Raw genomic sequence first — 22318 nt, 5'->3', positions numbered from 1 at the left:
GCCATTTCCAGCCTGGTCTTAGCTGGTCAGGCTGGGAGAAGACCAGCTAGAACCAGCTTGACCAGCTTAGCCAGGCTTGGGGCCCAGCCAAAACCAGCTATGTCCAGCTTAAACCAGGCTGGTAAAGCTTTATAAACAAAAATATAAACAAATTAATTTATACAACTGTAGAATATGGTTATTAAACTACAAAACATTAGTTTTATTAGCAATCAATCCCACAACAGTATGGTTCATTATTCAATAACAAAGAGTTTCAAATACTGTATACATACAGTATAGTGGTTCATAGTATAACTATAAGTATAGTATCAATATAAATATAACATAGTATAACTATTTTTTCATACATGTCCTGTCTCATTTACAGCTCTTTCCCATGGTTCCCACTTTCATATACAGGCTCTTGTGTGCTAAAAAGAAAAGAGTATGATCAATATAAGCTGCTATGGTATAGACGATCATCATGACTCATTACATAAGAGCAGCCATAAAAATGACCAACGCAGTGGTCAGTCTCTGGCATAGATTGATTTCAAGTGTAAGGCTAAACAAGATTAGCAAGAACGCAAAGTGAGGGAAAACTAGACTTAACTCTGATTCTGGCACACACGATGTGTGGAAAGACCAGAGAAGATGTAAAAGAGGATTTTTTTTTTTTTTTACGAGTTATTATAAGTGAATTGTACTTCAAAGTCCATCTTAGCGGGGGAACAAGGGTCTGCTGGAGAGACAGGTAGTCAAATGTAATTCAAATTTGAGACAGCACTTGATGGATTTTATTCTATTTTCAACACTGCACTCATCTCCTGTGTCATATCAGGTTTTCTCTCTTTCCATCTTCCAATCATTTTTCTATCAATTTATCCAGACTGTGGTTTAAGCATGTCTGGCAAACAGTTGAAAAAAAAAGAAAAAGTCCCAATTACACCAGGCTGAGAACATTTTATAAACGACACAACACATGCATCTTTATTATTTATTATATTCCAGAATTCTGTCTGTTTTTTTAGGTGACATTTCATCCAAATGTGCTTGCACGTCTGAACAGATGAACCAGTCCACACGTGTAGGCACACTATTTTTTTTTTTCTTAAGCTACTCACACACAAGCAAACAACCTCCCTGCATGAAATAACCTTCCCTGATTTCATTATTCGTCAAATAGAAAGAAATGAGACATGGAATTGCTGCATTTTACACAAGACATGTTACAACACTGTCACCAATTGGTGAAGCCGTATAATTACACCTCCGTTTTGATCACAGGCTAGAAAAACACACACACACACACACACACATAGACATAAAGAGAGAGAGAGAGAAAGCACTGAAAATCTGATTAAGGTCGGCTCGCCTTGGCAGCCCGTGTCTTTATTTATTTATCTCAGTAAACACACGCTCACTTTATTCTGGGAATGTGAAGCGTGGCATAATTAGCAGAACATGGCTCCCTAATTGGGCTTTAATTGATATGAAGAGTGTCGCCAGGGCTGAGGCCTCACGTAGCAACACATGCTGAGCAAGTGGGCGTGGCCACGCTGTCAATCAATCCCACTGGCGCGGCTAAAGAGGAACCATTAAAATGGCCGCCTCCGACCAATTACAGACTGAGGTATGTTTCCCGAGCAGAACAGAGATATATTTTCTTTCTCATCATATGTTTGTAGCGCTATAAAAGGATGCGAATAATACCATGAATGTACACATTAGGGTATGTTTCAAAGGTGATGTCCCTGTCTCGCCCCTGCAGTGACTCAGTAAGTTGCGAATTTTTAGCAAAACAAGTTAGCAATATGCCGTTTTTTCATGTAAATGTGGGGTATTTCGGCTTGTTATCTCTAAAGCTCAGAAAAGTGGTTATAAATACACACAATAGCATTGCTAGCACCTGCATGCAGGTGTTCAATTACTAGCAGAGGAGATAATTAACAGATTTCTGCTTGCCTGTCTCTGCAAATAGGTTTTATGACAGCAATACAGAAACTTTGTGTATTGTTTGTTGTGTATTTTACCAGCTTACACTGATTTACACTTGTTACTACATTTAAACTATACAACACAACGTAAAAATACTATAGGCTATTATAGTCAATACATTGTGTCTTTGAACCATCCTATAGCAATAGCTATATAGAAATAAAAGGAACTTTATGCATATAAAACCATGTTTTTTTCATTTGTGACACTATATGCTAATTTTAAATGTGCAATTCGACAGAAAACTTTAATTAATTCAATGACTCTGTTCAAGATCATGTGACTGAAGCCCATAACGTTCAACTGTCTCAACATTATTTTATTTTATTTACATCTTAATTTTCTTTTTTTTTTCTTTTTTTTGGAACCTCTTTAAAATTATGATTTTTTTTGTCCTTTGGTGTGACATCCATATTTATTAGAAATGTCCAACAAGTCATGAAAAAAAATTATATTACTCATTATTCATTAATTTAAAATCAACAGCACTATTTGAAGATAAGTGTCCAACGATGAAGATGAATCAATCTCACACTGTTTGAAAAAAGCATATATAAAGTGAAACACGCATATATAAAGTGAAAAAAGCAAATATAATGCATGTATAAAGTGAAACTAGAGCAAGTAAAAGAAATGATCAAAACACTACATAAATATAAAAAAAAATATATATATATATATATATATATATATATATATATATATATATATATATATATATATATATATTTATATATAGGCACTAATTAATTGAGCTTCAAATTCCACCTTAAAAGAATGAAGATTTGCTAGCTAAAGAAAAGGTTTTATCAATCATAAAAATTTATTTTTCAAATTTTAAGCATGTTATGATACTACATATTATTAGTATTATTGTATTAATACACTGTTAAACCCCGTAAGTTAAGGTAATTCAAACCTTTGCAACAAACCATTCAAGTTCAAAAACTAATACTAATGAGTACTGTGAACCTACTCCATTTGAGTACACAATGCAATTTGAGCACAGTAAAACTCGATAAATGAAGAGAACTCAAACCAATTGAGTACTGTAAAACCCAAGAAGTTAAGGCAACTCAAACTATTTGAATCTATATGAGTATTGTGAACTTACTCAAGTTGAAGTAAGAGGTACTTAACTAACTCCTTATGCTCAACACTGAGTTCAAAACTCTTCAAATGAGTAGATTTAACTTTCAGTAAATTTTGAGTTACATTTTGAGTTAGACTACACTCATTTCATTTGATAAAGTTGACTGTTGGGTTTTACAGTGTAGTAATAATGCCACTGGTGTTTCTACAATATTTTGTAGAAGCTTTGGTTTGTACCTTACATTTATTATAGTAACTAAGGGAAAGAGGCGTCAGAAGGTCATTTCACACCGCATTTGCCCTGCTCAAAAGCGACACTTCAGGACGGGCTAAACTTAGCCGTCTTTTAAGTGGAAGAAACGTTTTTCGCCTGGGAGCAAACAATCGTAAATAACACTAAAAAGCATACACAGCAGAAAAAAGGGCACACCTGCATGTCAGCATTGTGTGGACAGCTGAGTTCCTCTGGGAGTAGCGCTGCACCGAAATTCACCTCAAACGATCATTTAAGTGGCTGCTTACATCCAGGACACACACACACACACACACCTTGCGGCTTTCACACTCCCTTCAGGGGAAGCGCTGATGCCACACAGGCTCTCCAGCTCCCTGCCGTCACAACCTTCAAGGACACTCAAGCTCTGTTCTGAGGGCCAATTAAGCGCTTTCCTGATACTAAATTAAAAAAACAGTTCTCTGTTGATTTAATAACAAACTCATTAGGCACTGCTAAAAGGACGGAACTGCCTTTTAATTAGACCCGCACCTGATTAATGCACAATTAACACTGGCAGTTCATTCATCTCCAGTCTGAATGTAAACAGTGCAGGTTCAGAAGGCTATCCGTCTGGTTCTTTGTCTGCAGGATAATGACAGAGGGCAAGACCTCCGTCTCCAAACACTACTGATGTTTCGCTGTTTGCAACGCATGAATTTAATGATCTGCATACAAGTGGGCATAAAAAGTCAGAGCTTTTTGCATTTGGCTGATGGTAAGGAAGTCAAAAATTTGCTTATTTAGAAAAGTCATGCTGCACATTCTTCATTTTGCATCAATCTTCAGATTATTTAAGTATGCTTTACACCAAAACAAACAAAAAAAACCCATTGTTTTAAGAACCATTGACTGAAAAGTTCTTGATTTAAAGAAACACAAAAATGGTTTCCCTTTAAAATAGTTTCTTTTTAAAATTGGTTTAGTGCAGAATTATTACAAAATGTACTTATTTTAATATGTTTTAATACATTATAAATTGCTTTTATGGTTAATTAAAAGTAAAACTCTTAATGTAATTTGTGATTTTGATTTTATCACCATTTACTCACCAAGTGGTTATAAAAATGTATGAGTTTCTTTCTTCGGTTGAACACTAAAGAAGGTATTTTGAGAAAACTGAACACGTGTAAACATTGACTTGCATTGTAGGAAAAAAAGGATATACACTATGGAAGTCAATGGCTACAGGTTTCCAACATTTCTCAAAAAAAATTTTTGTTTTTATCAGAAGAAAGAAACCCAAAAGCTTCAAATGATAACAACATTTCCATTTTTGGGTGAACTATCCCTTTAAATAAAGCTAAAATGTTTTATAAACGCAGCAAGAAGGTTGCTGGTTCAAGTCTCGGCTTGGTCAGTTGACGTTTCTATGTGAAGTTTGTATGTTCTTCCTGCGTTCACGTGGGTTTCCTCCGGGTGCTCCAGTTTCCCCCACGGTCCAAAGACATGCGGTACAGGAGAATTGGGTAGGCTAAATTGTCCGTAGTGTATGAGAAAGTGTGTGTGTGTGTGTGTTTGGATGTTTCCCAGGGATGGGTTGCAGCTGGAAGGGCATCCGCTGTGTAAAAACATGCTGAATAAGTTGGTGGTTCATTCCGCTGTGGTGACCCCAGATTAATAAAGGCACTAAGCCGATAAGAAAATGAATGAATGAATTGCAGGGTGTTCGCAGGGTCTTAAAATGTCTTAATACTGTATGTCATGAATTTCAAAATCTAAATTTTAGTGTTTTAAAAGTCTTAAATTGACTTAAATATTGTGTTGAAGGTCTTAAATCTTAAGATTTAAATTTTAAATAGGGCTTAATTTTCCTAGGTCCATGTAAAGGTACTCAATCAGACCAACACTGTTTACAAACTTTATTTATATTTATAAACATATGGTTTAATTATCTTCCTTACAGTGATATTTAATGTTTTACTGGGTCATTAGAAAACAATCCTTAGCGTTTAGCTTTGTGTAAGTTTGAAATTTCATACATAAAAAGGCTTAAAATTGTCTTGACGAAACCCTGCAATTACTTTTAATTATATATATATATATATATATATATATATATATATATATATATATATATATATATATAAATAATATATAAATTAATTCAGAATTATTAACCCCCTGAATTATTAGCTCTCCTGTTTATTTTTTTTTCCAAAATTCTGTTTAAAGGAGTGACTATTTTTTCAACACATTTCTAAACATAATAGTTTTAATAATTCATTTCTAATAACTGATTTATTTGATCTTTGCCATGAGGACCGTAAATAATATTTTACTAGATATTTTTCAAGACACTTCTATGCTGCTTAAAGTGACATTTAAATGCTTAACTAGATACATTAGGTTAACTAGGCAGGTTAGGGTAATTAGGCAAGTTATTGTAAAACAATGGTTTGTTCTGTTGACTATTGAAAAAAATATAGCTTAAAGGGGCTAATAATTTTGACCTTAAAATGTTTTTTTTTAAATTAATAACTGCTTTTATTCTAGGCGAAATAAAACTAATAAGACTCTCTCCAGAAGAAAAAATATTATAGGAAATACTGCGAAAACATTCTTGCTCTGTTAAACATCATTCGGGAAATATTTAATATTATTCTGATTTCTGCTGTGTGTGTGTGTGTGTGTGTGTGTGTGTGTTTGTGAATACACACATGCACAAGCGTACATACTTTCCTAGATTTAAAAAATAAATTAGAATTGTTGACTTGGCAACTAACTGATTAAAGGTTCAAGAAAAATATTAAAATGACCACCTTTAAATACCATGTAAATATATGGAAAAATGCATTAAGAATAAACAAATGTCATATAAATAATAATATAATAAAACTGAAATAAATCAACAAAAATTAATTCAAATTATTAATAACCAAAATACTATTTAATTAATTATACTGTAGATATTCACATATGTTGTGACCCCAAAGAAAGACAGACAGGTAAATAAATAGATAAACTTCAAATGAATACTTCAATTTTCATTTATTAAAAAAAAAAAAAAACTAAATCAGTAAAATAGTTGAGAAATAAAACTGACAGAATATGATGCTCTTCAAAGTACCACCACTAGAGAGCACTGTTTGCACATACTGTGTAAAAAAAAAAACTAGCTCCATCAAGTAGTGTTGAATTCTCCATTAGCACCTAAGGGTTCATCTCACACAAGAGTACTTCGACTGACTGATTGTCTGCAAAAATAAGATATGTGGGAAATAAACAACCACAACTGCTACAGTGCGCATCGGAGGGTGTGAATTTTAGTACTTTAGTTTACTTTTGTGGAATCACCACATTTTTAGCATCTTTGCCCAAATGCACTACGGTCAAACTGAGTACCAAACCTTAATATAACCCATTTGTGTCCAGCATCTTGGAAGACACACATCCTGGTACTTGACCCATTTTGAGGCATATCTTCAGCTCATATCAGGCTAGAGAAGACTCCCTTCAGCATTTCTTCGTGACCTCTTTCCTCTGGTTCAAGGCACTGATATATACCTCTTGAAGTCAGGACGAAACTTGTGCTCTGAACCATGGCAGCCCTCGCTAAACGATCGTGCGTGTGCAACTTCTGGCGCCTTCCACCAGATATCGGTAGACTCCATTAGCTCTGGCAGAATATCAGGAACCACACACTTCTCAGCAATGAAGACTATGGGCAGTACTGCCAATAGCAAACCCCAGCCCACCACTCCCAGCCAATAGGATGGTCCGAGTTGTGTGACGTCATCTCTAATTTCAGATATATGCCGATGAGTAAAGAATGCCCAGCTGAGAAAAAAGAAAAATCCTGTGGAAGGGGTGGAGAAAAGATATGAGGATGAAGTTTAAAAAAAAGTATATGTATTGTCATCATTTACTGACACTTACGGAAGTCCTAAGAGGCCATGTTTTCACATGATCGCAACAATTATCTTGTGATCTCGACATAACGAAAGGTTTTTTTCACATGCTCACGACAATTATCTCGTGATTTTTGACATAACTAAAAGTTTTCACATGATCTCGACATAAAGAAAAGTTGTTTTTACATGATCACGACAATTATTTTGTGATCTCGAAATAACGAAAACTTGATTTCAAATGATCACGGCAATTGTTCATGATCTCGACATAACGAAAAATTTTCAAATTATCACAACAATTTTCTTGTGATCTTGACATAACGAAAAGTTGTTTTTACATGATCATGACAATTATTTTGTGATCTTGACATAACGAAAAGTTTTCACATGATCATGACAATTATTTCGTGATCTTGATATAACGAAAAGTTGTTTTCACATGATCATGACAATTAATTCGTGATCTTGACATAACAAAAAGTTGATTAGACATAATCACAACATTTATCACGTGATCTCGACATAACATAAAGTTGTTTTTTACATGATTACGACAATTACTCATGATCTCGACATAAAAAAAAGTTTTTCACATGGTCATGATAATTATATCATGATGTCAACATAAAGAAAGTTGTTTTCACATGATCATGACAATTAATTTGTGATCTCGACATAACGAAAAGTTATCACATGGTCAAGGCAATTTTCTTTTGTTCTTGACATAACGAAAAGTTTTTACATGATTACGACAACTATTTCATGAAGTCGACATAACAAATAGTTGTTTTCAAATGATCACAGCAATTTTTCATGATCTTGACAAAGTTTTCACATGATCACAACAATTACTTCGTGATCTTGAAATAAAGAAGTCACATGATCACAACGATTTTCTTGAAAACAAAAAGTTGTTTTTACATGATCACGACAATTATTTCATGATGTTGATGTAACGAAAATTTGTTTTCACATGATCACGAAAATTTTCTTATAATCTCAACGTAACAAAAAGTTGTCACATGATCATAACAATTTTCTTGTGATTTCGACATAACAAAAAGTTTAACGATGATCACAATTATTTGTGAAATAGTTGAAAAGTTGTTTTCTCATTATTACAATTAATTTTTTGGGATTTTATTTATGTATTATTATTATTGTTATTTATACTTGACTAATATATGACTGGGCGACATATTTTTTGCTTATTCTAAGAAGATAACAAGAAAACGAGAGAACAAATATTTGAATGCATGGCCTCTTATGACCTCCCCACACACTTTAATTATTCCAAACCTTTATAAGGTTTTTTTGTTAAACTCAAGAGAAGATACTTTGAAAAATGTCAGAAATCTGTCCCATTGACTCGCATAATATTTGTTTTTCCTACTATGGAAGTCAGTGGTTACAGGTTTTCAGCTTTCTTTTCATGATACGGACCTGTAGGTACTAGTGTGAAGACCAGCAGAGAGCTTGGGTCAAGAGCTTGGCCTGCCATTAGCAGTGATCGAGTGTTGGAGTAGGAGCGCACCGTTTGAGATGTCCAGCAGAGGGCAAGCATGAGACACAGCACTCCAGAACTAATAGACATCAGGAAAGCAACCACTGCAAAGACTCGTTCAGCCTCCATACCTGTTGAAAATACACAGAGAGAAAAATGAAGTTCATTTTCATGATTTACAGTGAAATGGAATCAAACACTTATTGGGCCCCAAGAAAGGGTTCAGCATTAAAAGAGTCTAAGTGAAAACTCTATCCAGTTATAATTTTATCCAAGGTTAAATAATATGCTACTAAAAATTAGTATTTACATACCAGAGGCTTGCTAGTAGAAGTAAACCTCACTTCCTGAGTGAGTTTTTAACTGAGGCACACTAGCTTGAACAATACAACAGATGCCTGTTTAAATCCCTCTTGGAGAAAAAGCAAGTGGGTTAAACTGGTGCCATGACCCGGATCAAGGGGCATTCACATATCCTCTTGCATTTTATTGCTTCTCAGGAAGTCAAAATGTGCAAAAGCACCAACAAATTCTCTAAAAGCCTTCAGTTCCTATCAGAACCATGCATGGGTTACTTTTAATGTATTTATTCAGCTGGTCAAAACCACATCAAATATCCTTTTTTGAAGGGACACCAGTAGCAGTTTTTATATTTTATTTCTTTTATTTCTTACTCTAGGTAAGATGATAATAATTCCTCCATTCCATTGACATAGCTAGTAAGATCTGTGGGGGTGACCTCTTTAACCCTAATCTCCTAAAGCACACTAGAATCGGACACTAGGATGCTATGCATGTTGTTTAACACACCTGCTGGTTAGAATCCTTTTATAGCAGATTGGATAAATCCGAAGGGGTTACATTAGCGTAGTGACCTGGATGGGAGTAGTGTTTGGGGTAGTAAAAGATACACAGGAAAGACTCACACTCCATGGCCTCAGAAGACACACTTGTACCTCCAATGCTAGAAATAATAATAAATAGTAGTTTAAATCCAGAGTATGTGGAGTAAAACTGAAGAGTTTATGTTATTGGTGCCGTGACCCGGGCATAAGTGGAGGAGTTTGAGTGTAAAATAGGCTAACTATTAAAAGTGTTTCCTCTAGGTTTTTTCCTGCTCTGGCGGCAAACCTTTTGCACAAATTTACCAACTACCTATGGCGTTATTTCAATAACAAATTAGGAAATGTTGTGAGTGCAGTATTACAAGTCGAGATCGCATTTATGTGCAATACTGTTATAATTCACTTACCTTTTAATAAGTTTTGGAGCGATTATAACCCGCTATTAAAAAACAACAACAATGACTGAATGTTTTGAATGGGAAGCTGTAATGTAGTCTTGGAGGGATGCATTTTGGTGTGGCGCTCCGCCATGGAAGAATGGAGGGCCATTGTTAACCAGTGACAGAGACTGTGGCCTTTAATGTACAGTAGTCAACATTCGAAGTGAATCAAAAATGTTTTTCAAAATTGTCCTAGGACAAGAATGGGTGCTATTCAATAGTTTTAGGACAAGAATGTTTGTTGTTAAATAGTTTTAGGACAACTTTATTGAAAGGTAATTATTCACTACAAATGTTGACTACTGTATTTGTTAGTGTGCCTGGTCCCCATGCCAAAGACGGTGGTTCGGACCCCTAGAACTTATGCATTAACTTTAGTACAGTGACCTGAATGAGAGTGACGATAAGGGTGTTAATGTAATGGAGACCAGCTAACAAGAACTGTTCAAGAAAATCTCACTATGCTCTGCTCAAAGAGCACATTAGCTCGAGGCTGCTGTCTACAGTGTCCTTATTAACGCTCCACCTGCCATGTCGAATACTGGTTCAAATCACATTTGGAGCAAGCAAGTAGAACCTGAACAGTGCTGTGACCTGAATGGGTGTGAGGTTTAAGGAGGGCAGTGATGCATTAGAGCAAAAAATATAAGATTTCACACTATGCAAAAATGGTTAGCTCTCTAGTGAAATTTGTATTTTTCAAAGAGTTGATCATTGTTGTGATCATGAATCACAGAATTTTTTCAATACATTTTAAATCTAATAGTGTTAATTACTAATTTCAAATAACTAATTTCTTCTGTTTTTCTGCAATGATGACCGTACATACAGAATATTTTACTTAAGATTTTAACTTAATGCAATTGAAAGACTTAACTAATAGATTAACTGGGGAAGTTTGAAAACAGTGGTTGTTTCCAGTGTGCGAAGTATATATTGACGATCAGGGGGGTCAATTGTTCCGTTTAGTTTGTGTAATACATACTTTAGTCATTTATGTATTTATTTTTAGTTATGTCTAGTTTATTAAACAAGCTTATTTAGGTTTTTAGCATTTTGAGGGCTATTCAGTGTATTCTGACCTACAGTATTCTCTGTTAACGTAGATTAAACTACAAATGATGTGTCTATCTTGACTTTATTTCAGGCTAAATCTAGATGCAAACACCTATTTTTGCAGTCTTGTGAACATGATGCTCTAGATCTGCCAATTTCAGGCATGTTTCTCGAATAGACCGATTGGCGTGATTATGCATTCATAATGGTTTTACCCGTTATAGGAGTGGTTTCAGATGTTACTGTAGGTTAAACTACAACCTATGTGTCTAATTTGACTTTATTTCAGCCTAAATCTAAATGCAAACACATTTTACAAAAACAACTAAGTCTTGTGAACACGATGCCTATCAGGGCTCTAGATCTGCCAATTTCAGACTTGTTTCTCAAATAGACCGATTGCTGCGATTATGCATTCACATTGGTTTAACTTGTTATAGGGGTGGTTTCAGAGGTTACTGTAGATTAAACTACAAACGATGTGTCTAATTTGACCTTATTTCAGTCTAAATCCAGATGCAAACACCTATTTTACAAGAAAACAAATGTGTGTCTTGTGAACACGATGCTCTAGATTTGCCAATTTTAGACTTGTTTCTTGAATAGACTGATTGGCGCGATTGGGCTGGTCAAATGTATATTTATATTATCTACTATTTTGATTCAGATCAGAGTGAAATATTTCTCAGTATTAAATATCCCTCCCCCACCCCCACCCCCAATTTACACCTTGGTTAGTTCTGTAGCCAACTAAAACCAAATATATATATTTAAATGAGCTAATAATATTGATACAATTTCATTTTTCTTTCAAAGGATAATAGGAAACACTGTGAAAATGTCCTTGTTTCATTAAAGATCATTTGTGAAACATTTGAAAATGTGTACAAATTTCACAAAGGGGCTAAAAAGTTTAAATATCTGTGTAATTTATGTCCATAAATGGAATTCAATAATTTTATTTGATTAACAAAGTTATATTTAACTTTATATTATCATCATATTTGTGTTCCACACCTGAAGTAAAGTCAAACAGATGTGGAAGGACATAGAAGTGAGTAAAAAAAAAAGAGACCATTTTCATATGGCTGTTCTAGCCTTTTAAGAACATCTTGCATAAATCAATAACAAGAAATTTCAGTCTGAGTGCTTGAAGAACATTTCATTTCGGAACTGCTCAAAACTAAACCGATTCAACATTACTTCATGCTATATGGGGAAAACCAGACAGGCTATAACTAATAAAACATTCAAGTAATGCGAGCCCAGCGTGTCATAGCCTGTCTGCTGCAGCCCACCGAAGTGTAGAAACCCCTCCAACACAAAACCAAATCATTATTTTACACCGACGTTGGAAATTCAAGAAACATTCACATATTCCCACACATTTCACTGCTCTGTGCTTCTCAGCAGGTCAAAACTTGCCAAAATTCCTCTAAAAGCTTTCAGTTCCCTTTAGACCAAAGGCCAGATTTAATAATAATCAGAAAATCAATGTTCTTATGAAAGGCTTAAACCGGAAGACATGAAAAGGCAATGCATTTAATTTGATGTTTTACTATTTTTTATTTATAGAGGCCACATAAATTCAAGTTTGTAATGCTAATTAGCACTCATGTAAATTGAAAGACACCAAAATACTTCAATGTATTGTATTTAGACAGGGCAAAAGCAAAACAAATATGGAGGTGTAATGCACATATTAATATTTGAGGGGGCTGCTGTTGATTCATTTCATTTCTAGATAAAGATTCACGAGATAAAGCATAACTCCCCCCACCCTTAAGGCTAATTTATAATTCTGCGTCAAGCGCACGCGTATGCCTCGGCGCAGCCTACGTGTGGACCAATATAGCCCTCGCCGTGACCTTTAGCAACGCCGACGCGCACCTCTCAAAAAATGTAACTACACTTATCAGCGGCGTGTAGTGCAAGCTCTGTAATTGGTTGGCTTGATAGCAATGACGAAGGTGGGTGGAGGTAAGAGCCCCGCAAGCCCTATGGAGCGATTGTTTACAAGTGTGGAGTCTCATGAAGGAGCTCCAAATGGAGACTGTTGTTTTGTGTTTACCTTATGATTAAAGTTGTTACACGTCTGCCGATTCCTGCCTCAAAATGAGCGAGTTTGAGCTACTTGCACATTAGTGTTCAGAAAAAACAAAACACCAGCGAAGAAACTCGATACAGAGGAACATGAACACCTACTGCCAGCTAGCGTTTCGTAATTGTTATTGCTCCGCAAATACAAATAGTGCGCAGAAGTATAAACGCACAGCTACGCACATTGCATGCGCCGTGGGTCACGCCGATCACTCGAAGCAGAAGTATAAACCAGGCTTAAGTTTAGCATGTATGGGAAACTATTAACAATTTATATAACAATATTAAATATTATTTAAAATAGCAAGATACATTAACCATTTTTTTATTCTCTATTTTTTTTTTTAAATAGCTCATATATTATTAATATAACGTTACAAAAAATAATATATAATATCACAGATACTTAACTAATTGTTTCTATTCTGTATCTCAAAAAACTGTATGTTAGAATATAACATGATTAAAATAATATTATACACAATATCGTAGTTATCGATCTTATATTAATCCAAACATAATAGAATTATATAATAGCCCATTATATTATATTTATATTATCGTCCCATTGATGGGTTACAGCTGGAAGGGCAATCGCTGGTTCATTCTGCTGTGGCAACCCCTGATAAATAAAAGGACTAAGCTGAAAGAAAATGAATGCATGATTTATATTATAATATTCCATGGTCTATTTAAATTCTTGAATCTGATTGGCTGGAGGCTCTGCATTATTTTCTCTGCATGGAAAGCTGTTAATTAACCCCTACTTGTATCATAATTCATTTTCTTTTCGGCTTAGTCCCTTTAATGAGGGTTTAATGAGGGTTCGCCACAGCGGAATGAACTTCCAATTTATCCTATGTTTTACGCAGCGGATGCCATTCCAGCTTCAACCCAAGAAAGGAAAATACTTATATTATATTATATTATTTTATATTATATTATATACCTATTTCATAACAATGTTTTATTATTTTATTTATGTATTTTTTGAATGACACTTCTGAATAACTTTTATTACTAGATATATAACAAAATCAGTCACACACCTTTAGCAATGTCCTCATCAGTCCATCTGTCCTCCGTTCTAGTCTCATTCCCGGTCCACAAACCCCTGTCATTCAGCCATCGAGGTGTCCAGATCGCATAGTTGATACACAAACAGCCCAACAAACCAAGACATGACTCAAAAAAGCGAAAGCGACTCCTCGAGTCCACCAGTTCTGGTCCGAACATTTTTCTGATGACAAAAAAAAAACACGATATATTTACACAAAATTAAGTTGACAATATAACTGGAAACTGAACTTAAATCATTACAGTTGGTAATTCTGTAATCATTGACAGATGTCCTTACCTTGGATGGCAGTGTAGTCTCTAAAGTGTCTTCAAATGACTAGATATTTGGTTTTGTTTTATACGCCGACGGTGACTGATCACGTTTAAACCTGAGAGCGACTGAAACAAGTGTTATGAGGATGTACAAACTAGCTTTTCCTCACTTCCACCTCACAGCACTGTAATATGACACTGTAAAGATTTCCCTCAGCCCACGGTGGAGACCCACTCGCAATGGAAACTCCCCCTCTCATAAACACACACACACACGCAGCGAGTGGTTAAATTCCCCCAGAAACCCATGCGAGTCAGTGAGGTTTGTAAAGTGAAAGTGATATTTTATAAATCAGTTTACTGCGCTCAGAGGTGAATTTGAAGCTTGTCTCTGTAAGATTTGCATCACATATAAACTCACAAGTCATATTACAGCTGATTTGCAAGTATGTAATCAGCCAATCACAAGGCAGCAGCAGCTCAATACGTTTATGAATGTAGAAGTGAACAAAACAAGCTGCTGAAAGTCAATCTGAGCATCTAAATGAGGAAGAAAGTTGATTTAAAAGGGACACTCCACTTTAAAAAAAAAAAAACAGGACAGTAAAATTTGACAAGTCACCTATTGACCTTGCGTACGAGCGGGCGCAGTCATTTGAATCTTTTTGGCTTGAGACTTCTGGTCTCAAAAACAAGGGCACTTCCACATTGAACAATATGGTCAATAGTTTTACCATTTTTTCAGAAATTTAGCCGATCCCTGTGTCTGATGGGAACAATTTTTTTAACTTAGCTTAGCATAAATCATTGAATTGGATTATAGAACATTAGGTAACACTTTATTTTGATGGTCCAATTGAGTATTAGTAGACTGTCTGCTTAATATCTGTTGATACTGCTCCTTCAACAGACATTTAACTGACTTAAACATTTCAAATTACACTAACCCTAACCCCAAACTAACAGTCTACTTATAATCTAATGAGACTTAGTTGGCATGTAGATGCAATGTAACTTAAATTCAACAAATGGACCATCAAAATAAAGTGTGACCGATCATTAGCATCTAATTAAAAAAAAAAAAAACTCCTGCTGTAGATGCATCAGCTACTAAGACGGACATTCAGTAGACTGAAACATTACATTTAATAAATCTTTAAGCAATCATTGATAATGTGCGGCAATATTTTTAACATGGTGATTTTGAGCCGAATGAAAGTTTGACGCTTCAGGCACAATATCCTTAACCACGCTCCTCTTACTTTTAGTTTGCTATAAGGGAATGATGCGCAAAAAGAAAGCCCTACTCAATATTTCAATTCAGTTGGAAATTTATCAACATACTGGAAAAAAAAGTCTCAGCAATATAATATTCACACAGATGTTAACAATTCGAAGGCTTCTGATTGGGTATTACTTACCTAATTCGCTTGTTAAGTCATGACATATCAGTGACATGAAATACTGTTTCCGGGTAGAAGCTGCTACTTATTTGAATGGAGAAAATATTTGTTTATAACCACTTTAGTCAAATCACGGATTAAAGTGAATTTTAAATAGTCATAGTGAACACAACAGTCTCAGGGCTTACTGCATCACAAATCCCAAAAATTTGAACAATTTATAAAAAATGTATCCCCTTCTGGCCATCGAACATTAGGCATGGATATAAATATTGCGATCATGTTTTTTGAAAGCATTACAGCGCTTTGTAAACGTTTATTATTACCATTTGTTGAGCCTCCCCATACAGTTTGATAGAGCGCTTGGACCCGGAAGCCGCTTGGAGTGACGTCACACTTAACAAGCAAATGTAGAGCAGTGCATTCCAAATGGCATATAACACACTCACAGAAGACTTCAGAGTGAAAACACTGGTTCGAACCTCGGCTCAGTTGGCGTTTCTGTGGGGAGTTTGCATGTTCTCCCTGCCTTCGCATGGGGTTTCCTCCGGGTGCTTCAATTTCCCCCACAGTCCAAAGACATGCGGTACAGGTGAATTGAGTAGGCTAAATATTCCGTAGTGTATGAGTGTGTGTGTGGATGTTTCCCAGAGAAGGGTTGCGGCTAAAAAGGCATTCACTGCATAAAAACTAAGCCGACAAGAAAATGAATGAATGAATATTGAAGTGTCATTCCATATGGAAGCACTCAAAACTCAACTAGCCAATTCCAAGGGCCCTGTGGGATGAAGGATTTCAGAAGACGTCACATTTGCCATACGCACTCAAGCAAACTAGCGGACAAGTCAAGTACAACCCGGCTTTAGAAGAGACTCCAAAACCTTAAGTTAATGGATTGAATAATAGAGACATCCAAAACGTGTATTGTGGGTGTGCCGTCAGGAACAGGGTTGGGATAAACTGCTCTAACCCTTTAAGAGTGACCCTCCAAAGGGAATATGAAATAGGGATGAGCCCTTCCAAATGGAAGCCAGTGACATTCTGCCTTAAGAGCATGCAGTGCAGCCGAGGCACACATTTAGTTACAACTAGCTAGTAGGTACTAAGCATCTAGTGTGGACTTTACCTTCCAATTCAAGCAAGAACTTATGAACAGCTGGTGCAACCCTACCCAGATCACAATTTACAACAGCAGGGGTTACCAAACTTGTTCCTGGATGGCCGGTTTAGTTTAGTTAAGCTCCAACCCAACCTAAACAAGTTAATCAAGGACTTACTAGCTATACTGGAAACTGCCAGGCAGGTGTATTGAGGCAAGTTTTAGCTAAACCCTGCAGGGACCTATTGGATGGGTGACCCCTGCACTTCAAAAGATACTATCATGTCGATATGGACCAAAAACTCTATTTCCAGCACCTTGTTGAAGCAATACCATGAAGATTTAAGACAGAATTAAGGTCCAACTAGAGGCTAAACCACAGTAACCGAGGCAATACATCACATAGGTTGCGGTGTCGTCATGGCAACAACTTAACGGCACAGGAAAGAACAGCTCTCCTCTCTCTCTCCACCAAAGTGGGCTCACAGGAAAACCCTGCATATGGTTACTTCCTGTTGCTTGCTCTCTGCCACAGACCAGTTTTAACGTAACACCGTGAATATACGCTAGACAGTTGTGTTTGTGCCAATGTAAAGGAGCAACACTGAACACACTTGAAAATATCAAATGTTTTAATCGACAACATTTCTTCAGTCAGGAGCCCTTAAAACACCAGAGATGATCTAATCAAGCAGTGAACAAAGATGCTTTTCTTGGAAACCGAAAATTGCTGAAACACCCATGATGGTGTCAAAAACAAAGCATTTAGGCAACAAATACATCTTGTGAAGATAAGAAGTGTGGAAAAGTAACACAGGGTTCAAACACACATCCATTTTTAACTAAGGTTGCATTTACACTACATAGTTTAAGTGACTCCAGGCCTTGTTCATATGAGGAAATTTATGAGATAGCAATCGGATCCTTTCCCAGAGATGGGTTGCACCTGGAAGGGTATCCGCTGCATAAAACATATGCTGGATAAGTTGCCGGTTCATTCCGCTGGTGACCCCTGATTAAAAAAGGAACTAAGCCAAAAAGAATGAATGAATCGGATCTGTGCCCTCGTGTCTGCAGTGTAAGCAGGTAGATCAGATTTTCACCTGTCAATGCGAGTCAAGTGTCATTAAAAACCGTAGCGAATGACGTCAAGTCTGATACTTTCATTTCAGAACAGACTTCAGCAGAGTCCCAATTCTTAAATCTCATACACGAGAACAGTTTTTATATTGTCATGTAGCACAGGTATTTAAGCATGTTAACGAGAGAGAGAGCACAATATCAACCACGTAAACATTATAAACTAATATATAACTGTTGCATCATACATCACGTGCACAAATCACGCCATGAACATGACATTAAAATGCCTACTGGTTTAAAAAGGCCTAGATTAAAAAAAAAAAGATGGCCCAATGAGAACTTTTCTGTCATAAACTATAGTAAAAACAACTTGTCCAAAAAAAAAAAAAAATAGAACAGATTAAATACAGGAATGGAGAAAAGAGCGCTGTTTTATTATCAGTTGTCAGTCAGCAGCAGCTCTTTTTCCTGCTCATTGCGCCTTTTGCCGTGTGCTATGTAAATACAGACAATTGGATACGAGTCACTTTTAAAAGATGCTGTAAGCAGATCAGCAAAAAAATCTGAGTAAGTAACTAAATCAGAATTGACCATCACAATCTGCAGTGTAAATGCACCCTAAGAGATAAACAAGAACGTTCACTCAGTTTCTTAAATGTCTGCAAACTATTTTTATGCTTTAGAAGAGTCAAAAACTTACATACAACACCTCTAAAAGGATTATTAGATTTCAAAAAAAGAGCCTCTCACCTTCAGCTACCGACCATTAGTAGCTCTATCACAAATAACAGATGGATCTGCAAAGGATCGATCCAACCCAAAATTGATTAATTCTAAGGAAGTCTAGAAAATGGCTCATAAGAGGTGCCAAATCTCTCACTTATCTCAATACTACTCCTCAATATTGATTAATAACTTTGGAAAACAAAGTTGGAAATTGGAAAACAGCCCCTATTTTGGGGTATACATACTTTAAATGATTTATTCAATAATGGTAAACTAATATCTTATGATGTTTTGAAAAATTCAAATTAGAAAGACAAGACCATTTTTGAAAATACTTACAAATCAGACACTGTTTTGAAAAAAAGGGTCCCCAACGTACAGAATAGGAATATGTTGGAACCATTTTTCAAATTCCCAAATTCAGCTCAAAAAAGTATCTACGTTTTACAAATTTAGATTAATGATAAAAACTGTGAAAATTTAAGACTGGTTTGGCAAAAAGATATTAGCAGTGATATAGATGAAGATACCTGGGATAGAATTCTTTCCCATAGTGGAAAATATATAAACGAAGCAAGAGGTAAATTTATACAGTATAAAATACTTCATAGGTAATATTACACTCCAGTGCGACTTTTTAGAATGGGATGCTTGGATGATAATAAATGCTGGAAATGTAAACAGGAGATTGGTACATACTATAATGGATTATGGCAATGTACAAAGATTCAACCCTTTTGGGAATCTGTGTTGAAACAATTAGGTAGATGTTTGGGATTTAATATCCCTCTCTCACCCAGGATATGTCTTTTAGGTGACAAAACATTTACATTTTTCCCAACTGTGAAGTTTGGGGGCGGCAGCATCATGTTGTGGGGCTGTTTTGCTGCAGAAGGGACTGGTCCACTTCACAGCATAGATGGCATCATGAAGAAAGAACATTATGTAGAAATACTGAAGCAACATCTCAAGACATCAGCCAGGACATTAAAACTTGGCCACAAATGGATCTTCCAAACAGACCATGACCCTAAGCATACTACTAAATTAGTTAAAATGTGCATAAAGGACAACAGAGTGAATGTTTTGGAGTGGTCATCACAAAGCCCTGATCTCAACCCTGTAGAAAATTTCTGGGCAGAGTTGAAAAAGCTTGTGCGGGCAAGACAGCCTACAAATCTGACTCAGTTACAACAATTCTGTTAGGAGGAATAGGCCAAAATTCTTGCAATCAATTGTGAAAAACTTGTGGAAGGATACCCAAAACATTTGACCAAAGTTATACCGTTTAAAAGCAAAGCTAAAAAAAAATAAATAAATACAAAGTAAATGTATTTGAGGTTCCACGTGTTACAAATAATGAGTTCACCTTTATAATTTTTGGCCATTACTAAAGAAGCACGTATAATGCTGAGGTTTTGGAAAGATTTTCAATGCCCTACACTTAAATTATAGATGGAATTCCTGATTGAGAATGTATCATATAAGAAAATGTTGGCCAAAATGAATGGTGATTACAAGGAAATAATTACGTAGAAGATTTCCATTTCCTCACTTGAAATATGAATGTATCTATCCTGTTATGCTTTGTACTATTATTACTATTATTTTTTGTATTTCTATACTTTTGTTACTGGATGTCAAATTATTTATTTATTTTCTAAATTGATAAATTGTGAAGAACTTGTACACATTTTATATATTTGTACGGTATTGTATGTTATATCAAGAAAAAAGAAAAAATCTCATCTCTCAATCTCAAAAAAGAGCCTTTCTGTATTTAGTCAATGTCTTATTTTATTTATTTTTTCAATAAAAGTCTCTGTACAGAGTAGCAACAGATTTTTGCTGCTCAAACCTTTTAAGATGTCACTGAAATGATTAAAAGTTTTGTTGTAATGGCTTTAGTGTTAGCAAAATGAACAGCACATGGTTGAACTTTATTCATTTAACTAAATCCATCTTGTTTTAAAGATTAAAATAACATCATTTTATTTATGCAGCAAATACCAATGAAAAGTACATTTAAGGTTTCGCATAAAATTACAAAATATTTTCATTATACAAAATTCGACATTTAAAAACGTTACATTAATTCCGTACATTCTGCTTTTTAAATAATCAAAGACAATAAACTGGATATTTAGAATCTGATCGGAGCGCAATTAAAGGGGCAGTCTCCAATTACTGCGACAGCCTGGCATATAATTAAAGTACAAAAAAAAAAAACACATCCAACAATAACAACACGTCCATATACTGCTGCGGTGGTGACTCCGTAATTCTGCTTCGTTCTCTAATTACAGGGGTTACAGTTGTGTCGTTTCTGCAATTAGAGACTCTGCTTTTAAACTGTACATATTCAAAAATATTCAAGTCTATTTTCTGGCTTTTTCCAGCAAGTCTGTGAAAACCTCCAATTGTGTTGGGTCGACTCCAGCAGCTAACTCAGGCCTGTGCTTCTCCAGCCAATCAGAGGAGTGGATCTGTTTCTGCAGAGCACCAATTAAAGTGTCTAGACTCTCACTGTGCATGTTTGATTGGCCATTAAGAATGGCAAAGTTCTCATCGGCCAATGAAAGAGGCTCTGTTTTAATGCGAGTATTTTCAAGTTTGGTTTGAGCACTTGAGCTCTTCAGTGTCGTCTCTTTGCACTCATCTGTTGTTTTTGTGTCTGTTCTTGTTGCTCTTCCAGCGCTGGTTTTCAGCTCGACTGCTGTAGTCCGTTGATCCTCTGGCACTAAAGAGCCCTGGAGCTCTTCTAAAGCGGTTTTCATTCTCTGCACACCTGAAGAACAAAGAGGAGGAGAATTGAATGGCAGGTATTACATTTAAAATCACTGCATTTTGATAGGTCAATCAGGTCAATTCATTTAAAACGTTCAGGGTTTTCTACAACTTTGCAAAATGAAAGATTTTATTGTTTTGACAGTTTATCTGCTATGCTAAAGCTATATAACCTCTTATTATACATATCACTTCAAAACAACTACAATATTTAATATAATTATTATTTTAGAAGAATTATACTCTTTTACATTACTTAAACTAAGACCTAAATAATAATAATATAAACATAATACAGTGTTTCCTCTAGGATTTTTTCCAGCTGTGGTGGCAGGCTTTTTTGCACAGATCTACCAACTACCTATGGTGTTATTTCCGTGACAAATGTCGCGAGCGCAGTATTACAAGTCGAGCTCGGATTAACAGTTGAGGTCCAAATTATTAGCCTTCCTTTGGATTTTTTTTTTTCTTTTATTAATATTTCCCAATCGATGTTTAACAGAGCAAGAAAATTTTCACAGTATGTCTGATAATATATTTTTCTTTAGGAGAAAGTCTTATTTGTTTAATTTTGACTAAAATAAAAGCAGTTTTAAACTTTTTATGAACCATTTTAAGGTCAATATTATTAGGCGCTTTAAGCTATTTTTCGACTGTCTTCAGAACAAACCATCATTATACAATATCTTGCCTAATTACCCTAACCTGCCTAGTTTACCTGATTAACCTAATCAAGCCTTTAA

The 22318-nt window shown here is 35.5% G+C and overlaps 2 protein-coding genes and 1 long non-coding RNA gene across 3 annotated transcripts in view; 1 reads left to right on the top strand and 2 right to left on the bottom strand.

Moving 5' to 3' along the window:
- The first annotated feature begins 1550 nt into the window (after positions 1 to 1550).
- Positions 1551 to 8781, top strand: LOC147830796 (uncharacterized). Its single transcript, XR_015526204.1, has 3 exons — positions 1551 to 1615; positions 3938 to 4064; positions 8650 to 8781. It is a non-coding gene; the product is annotated as an uncharacterized LOC147830796 (long non-coding RNA).
- Positions 6146 to 14605, bottom strand: si:ch211-256a21.4. Its single transcript, XM_087311795.1, has 4 exons — positions 14503 to 14605; positions 14195 to 14385; positions 8644 to 8835; positions 6146 to 7145 (listed from the first exon to the last, which is right to left on the bottom strand). Exons 2-4 carry the CDS (start codon positions 14379 to 14381, stop codon positions 6835 to 6837), a joined length of 690 nt encoding a protein of 229 aa, XP_087167921.1. The 5' UTR covers positions 14382 to 14385; positions 14503 to 14605; the 3' UTR covers positions 6146 to 6834.
- Positions 14606 to 20571: 5966 nt separating this feature from the next.
- Positions 20572 to 22318, bottom strand: part of accs (1-aminocyclopropane-1-carboxylate synthase homolog (inactive)) — a 28444-nt gene continuing 26697 nt past the window's right edge. The window contains exon 15 of the mRNA NM_001014323.4: positions 20572 to 21576. Within this exon, the coding sequence (NP_001014345.3) occupies positions 21167 to 21576 (410 nt within the window). The 3' untranslated portion in view covers positions 20572 to 21166. The remainder of the gene's footprint in view (positions 21577 to 22318) is intronic.

Source organism: Danio rerio, chromosome 25 (genome assembly GCF_052040795.2).
Source record: "Danio rerio strain M-AB ecotype USA chromosome 25, GRCz13ab, whole genome shotgun sequence".
Classification (NCBI taxonomy): Eukaryota; Metazoa; Chordata; class Actinopteri; order Cypriniformes; family Danionidae; genus Danio; species Danio rerio.
This window is presented reverse-complemented; position numbering and strand designations above follow the sequence as displayed.

Bases quoted from the DNA above. Each gene is read 5' to 3' on its own strand.
- si:ch211-256a21.4 (XM_087311795.1), bottom strand. From the start codon at position 14,381: ATGTTCGGACCAGAACTGGTGGACTCGAGGAGTCGCTTTCGCTTTTTT. The intron at 8,836-14,194 runs GTGTGTGACTGA...TATTTTCAACAG, and splicing joins TGATGAGGACATTGCTAAAG to GTATGGAGGCTGAACGAGTC. The intron at 7,146-8,643 runs GTCCGTATCATG...CCCCTTCCACAG, and splicing joins CTTCACACTAGTACCTACAG to GATTTTTCTTTTTTCTCAGC.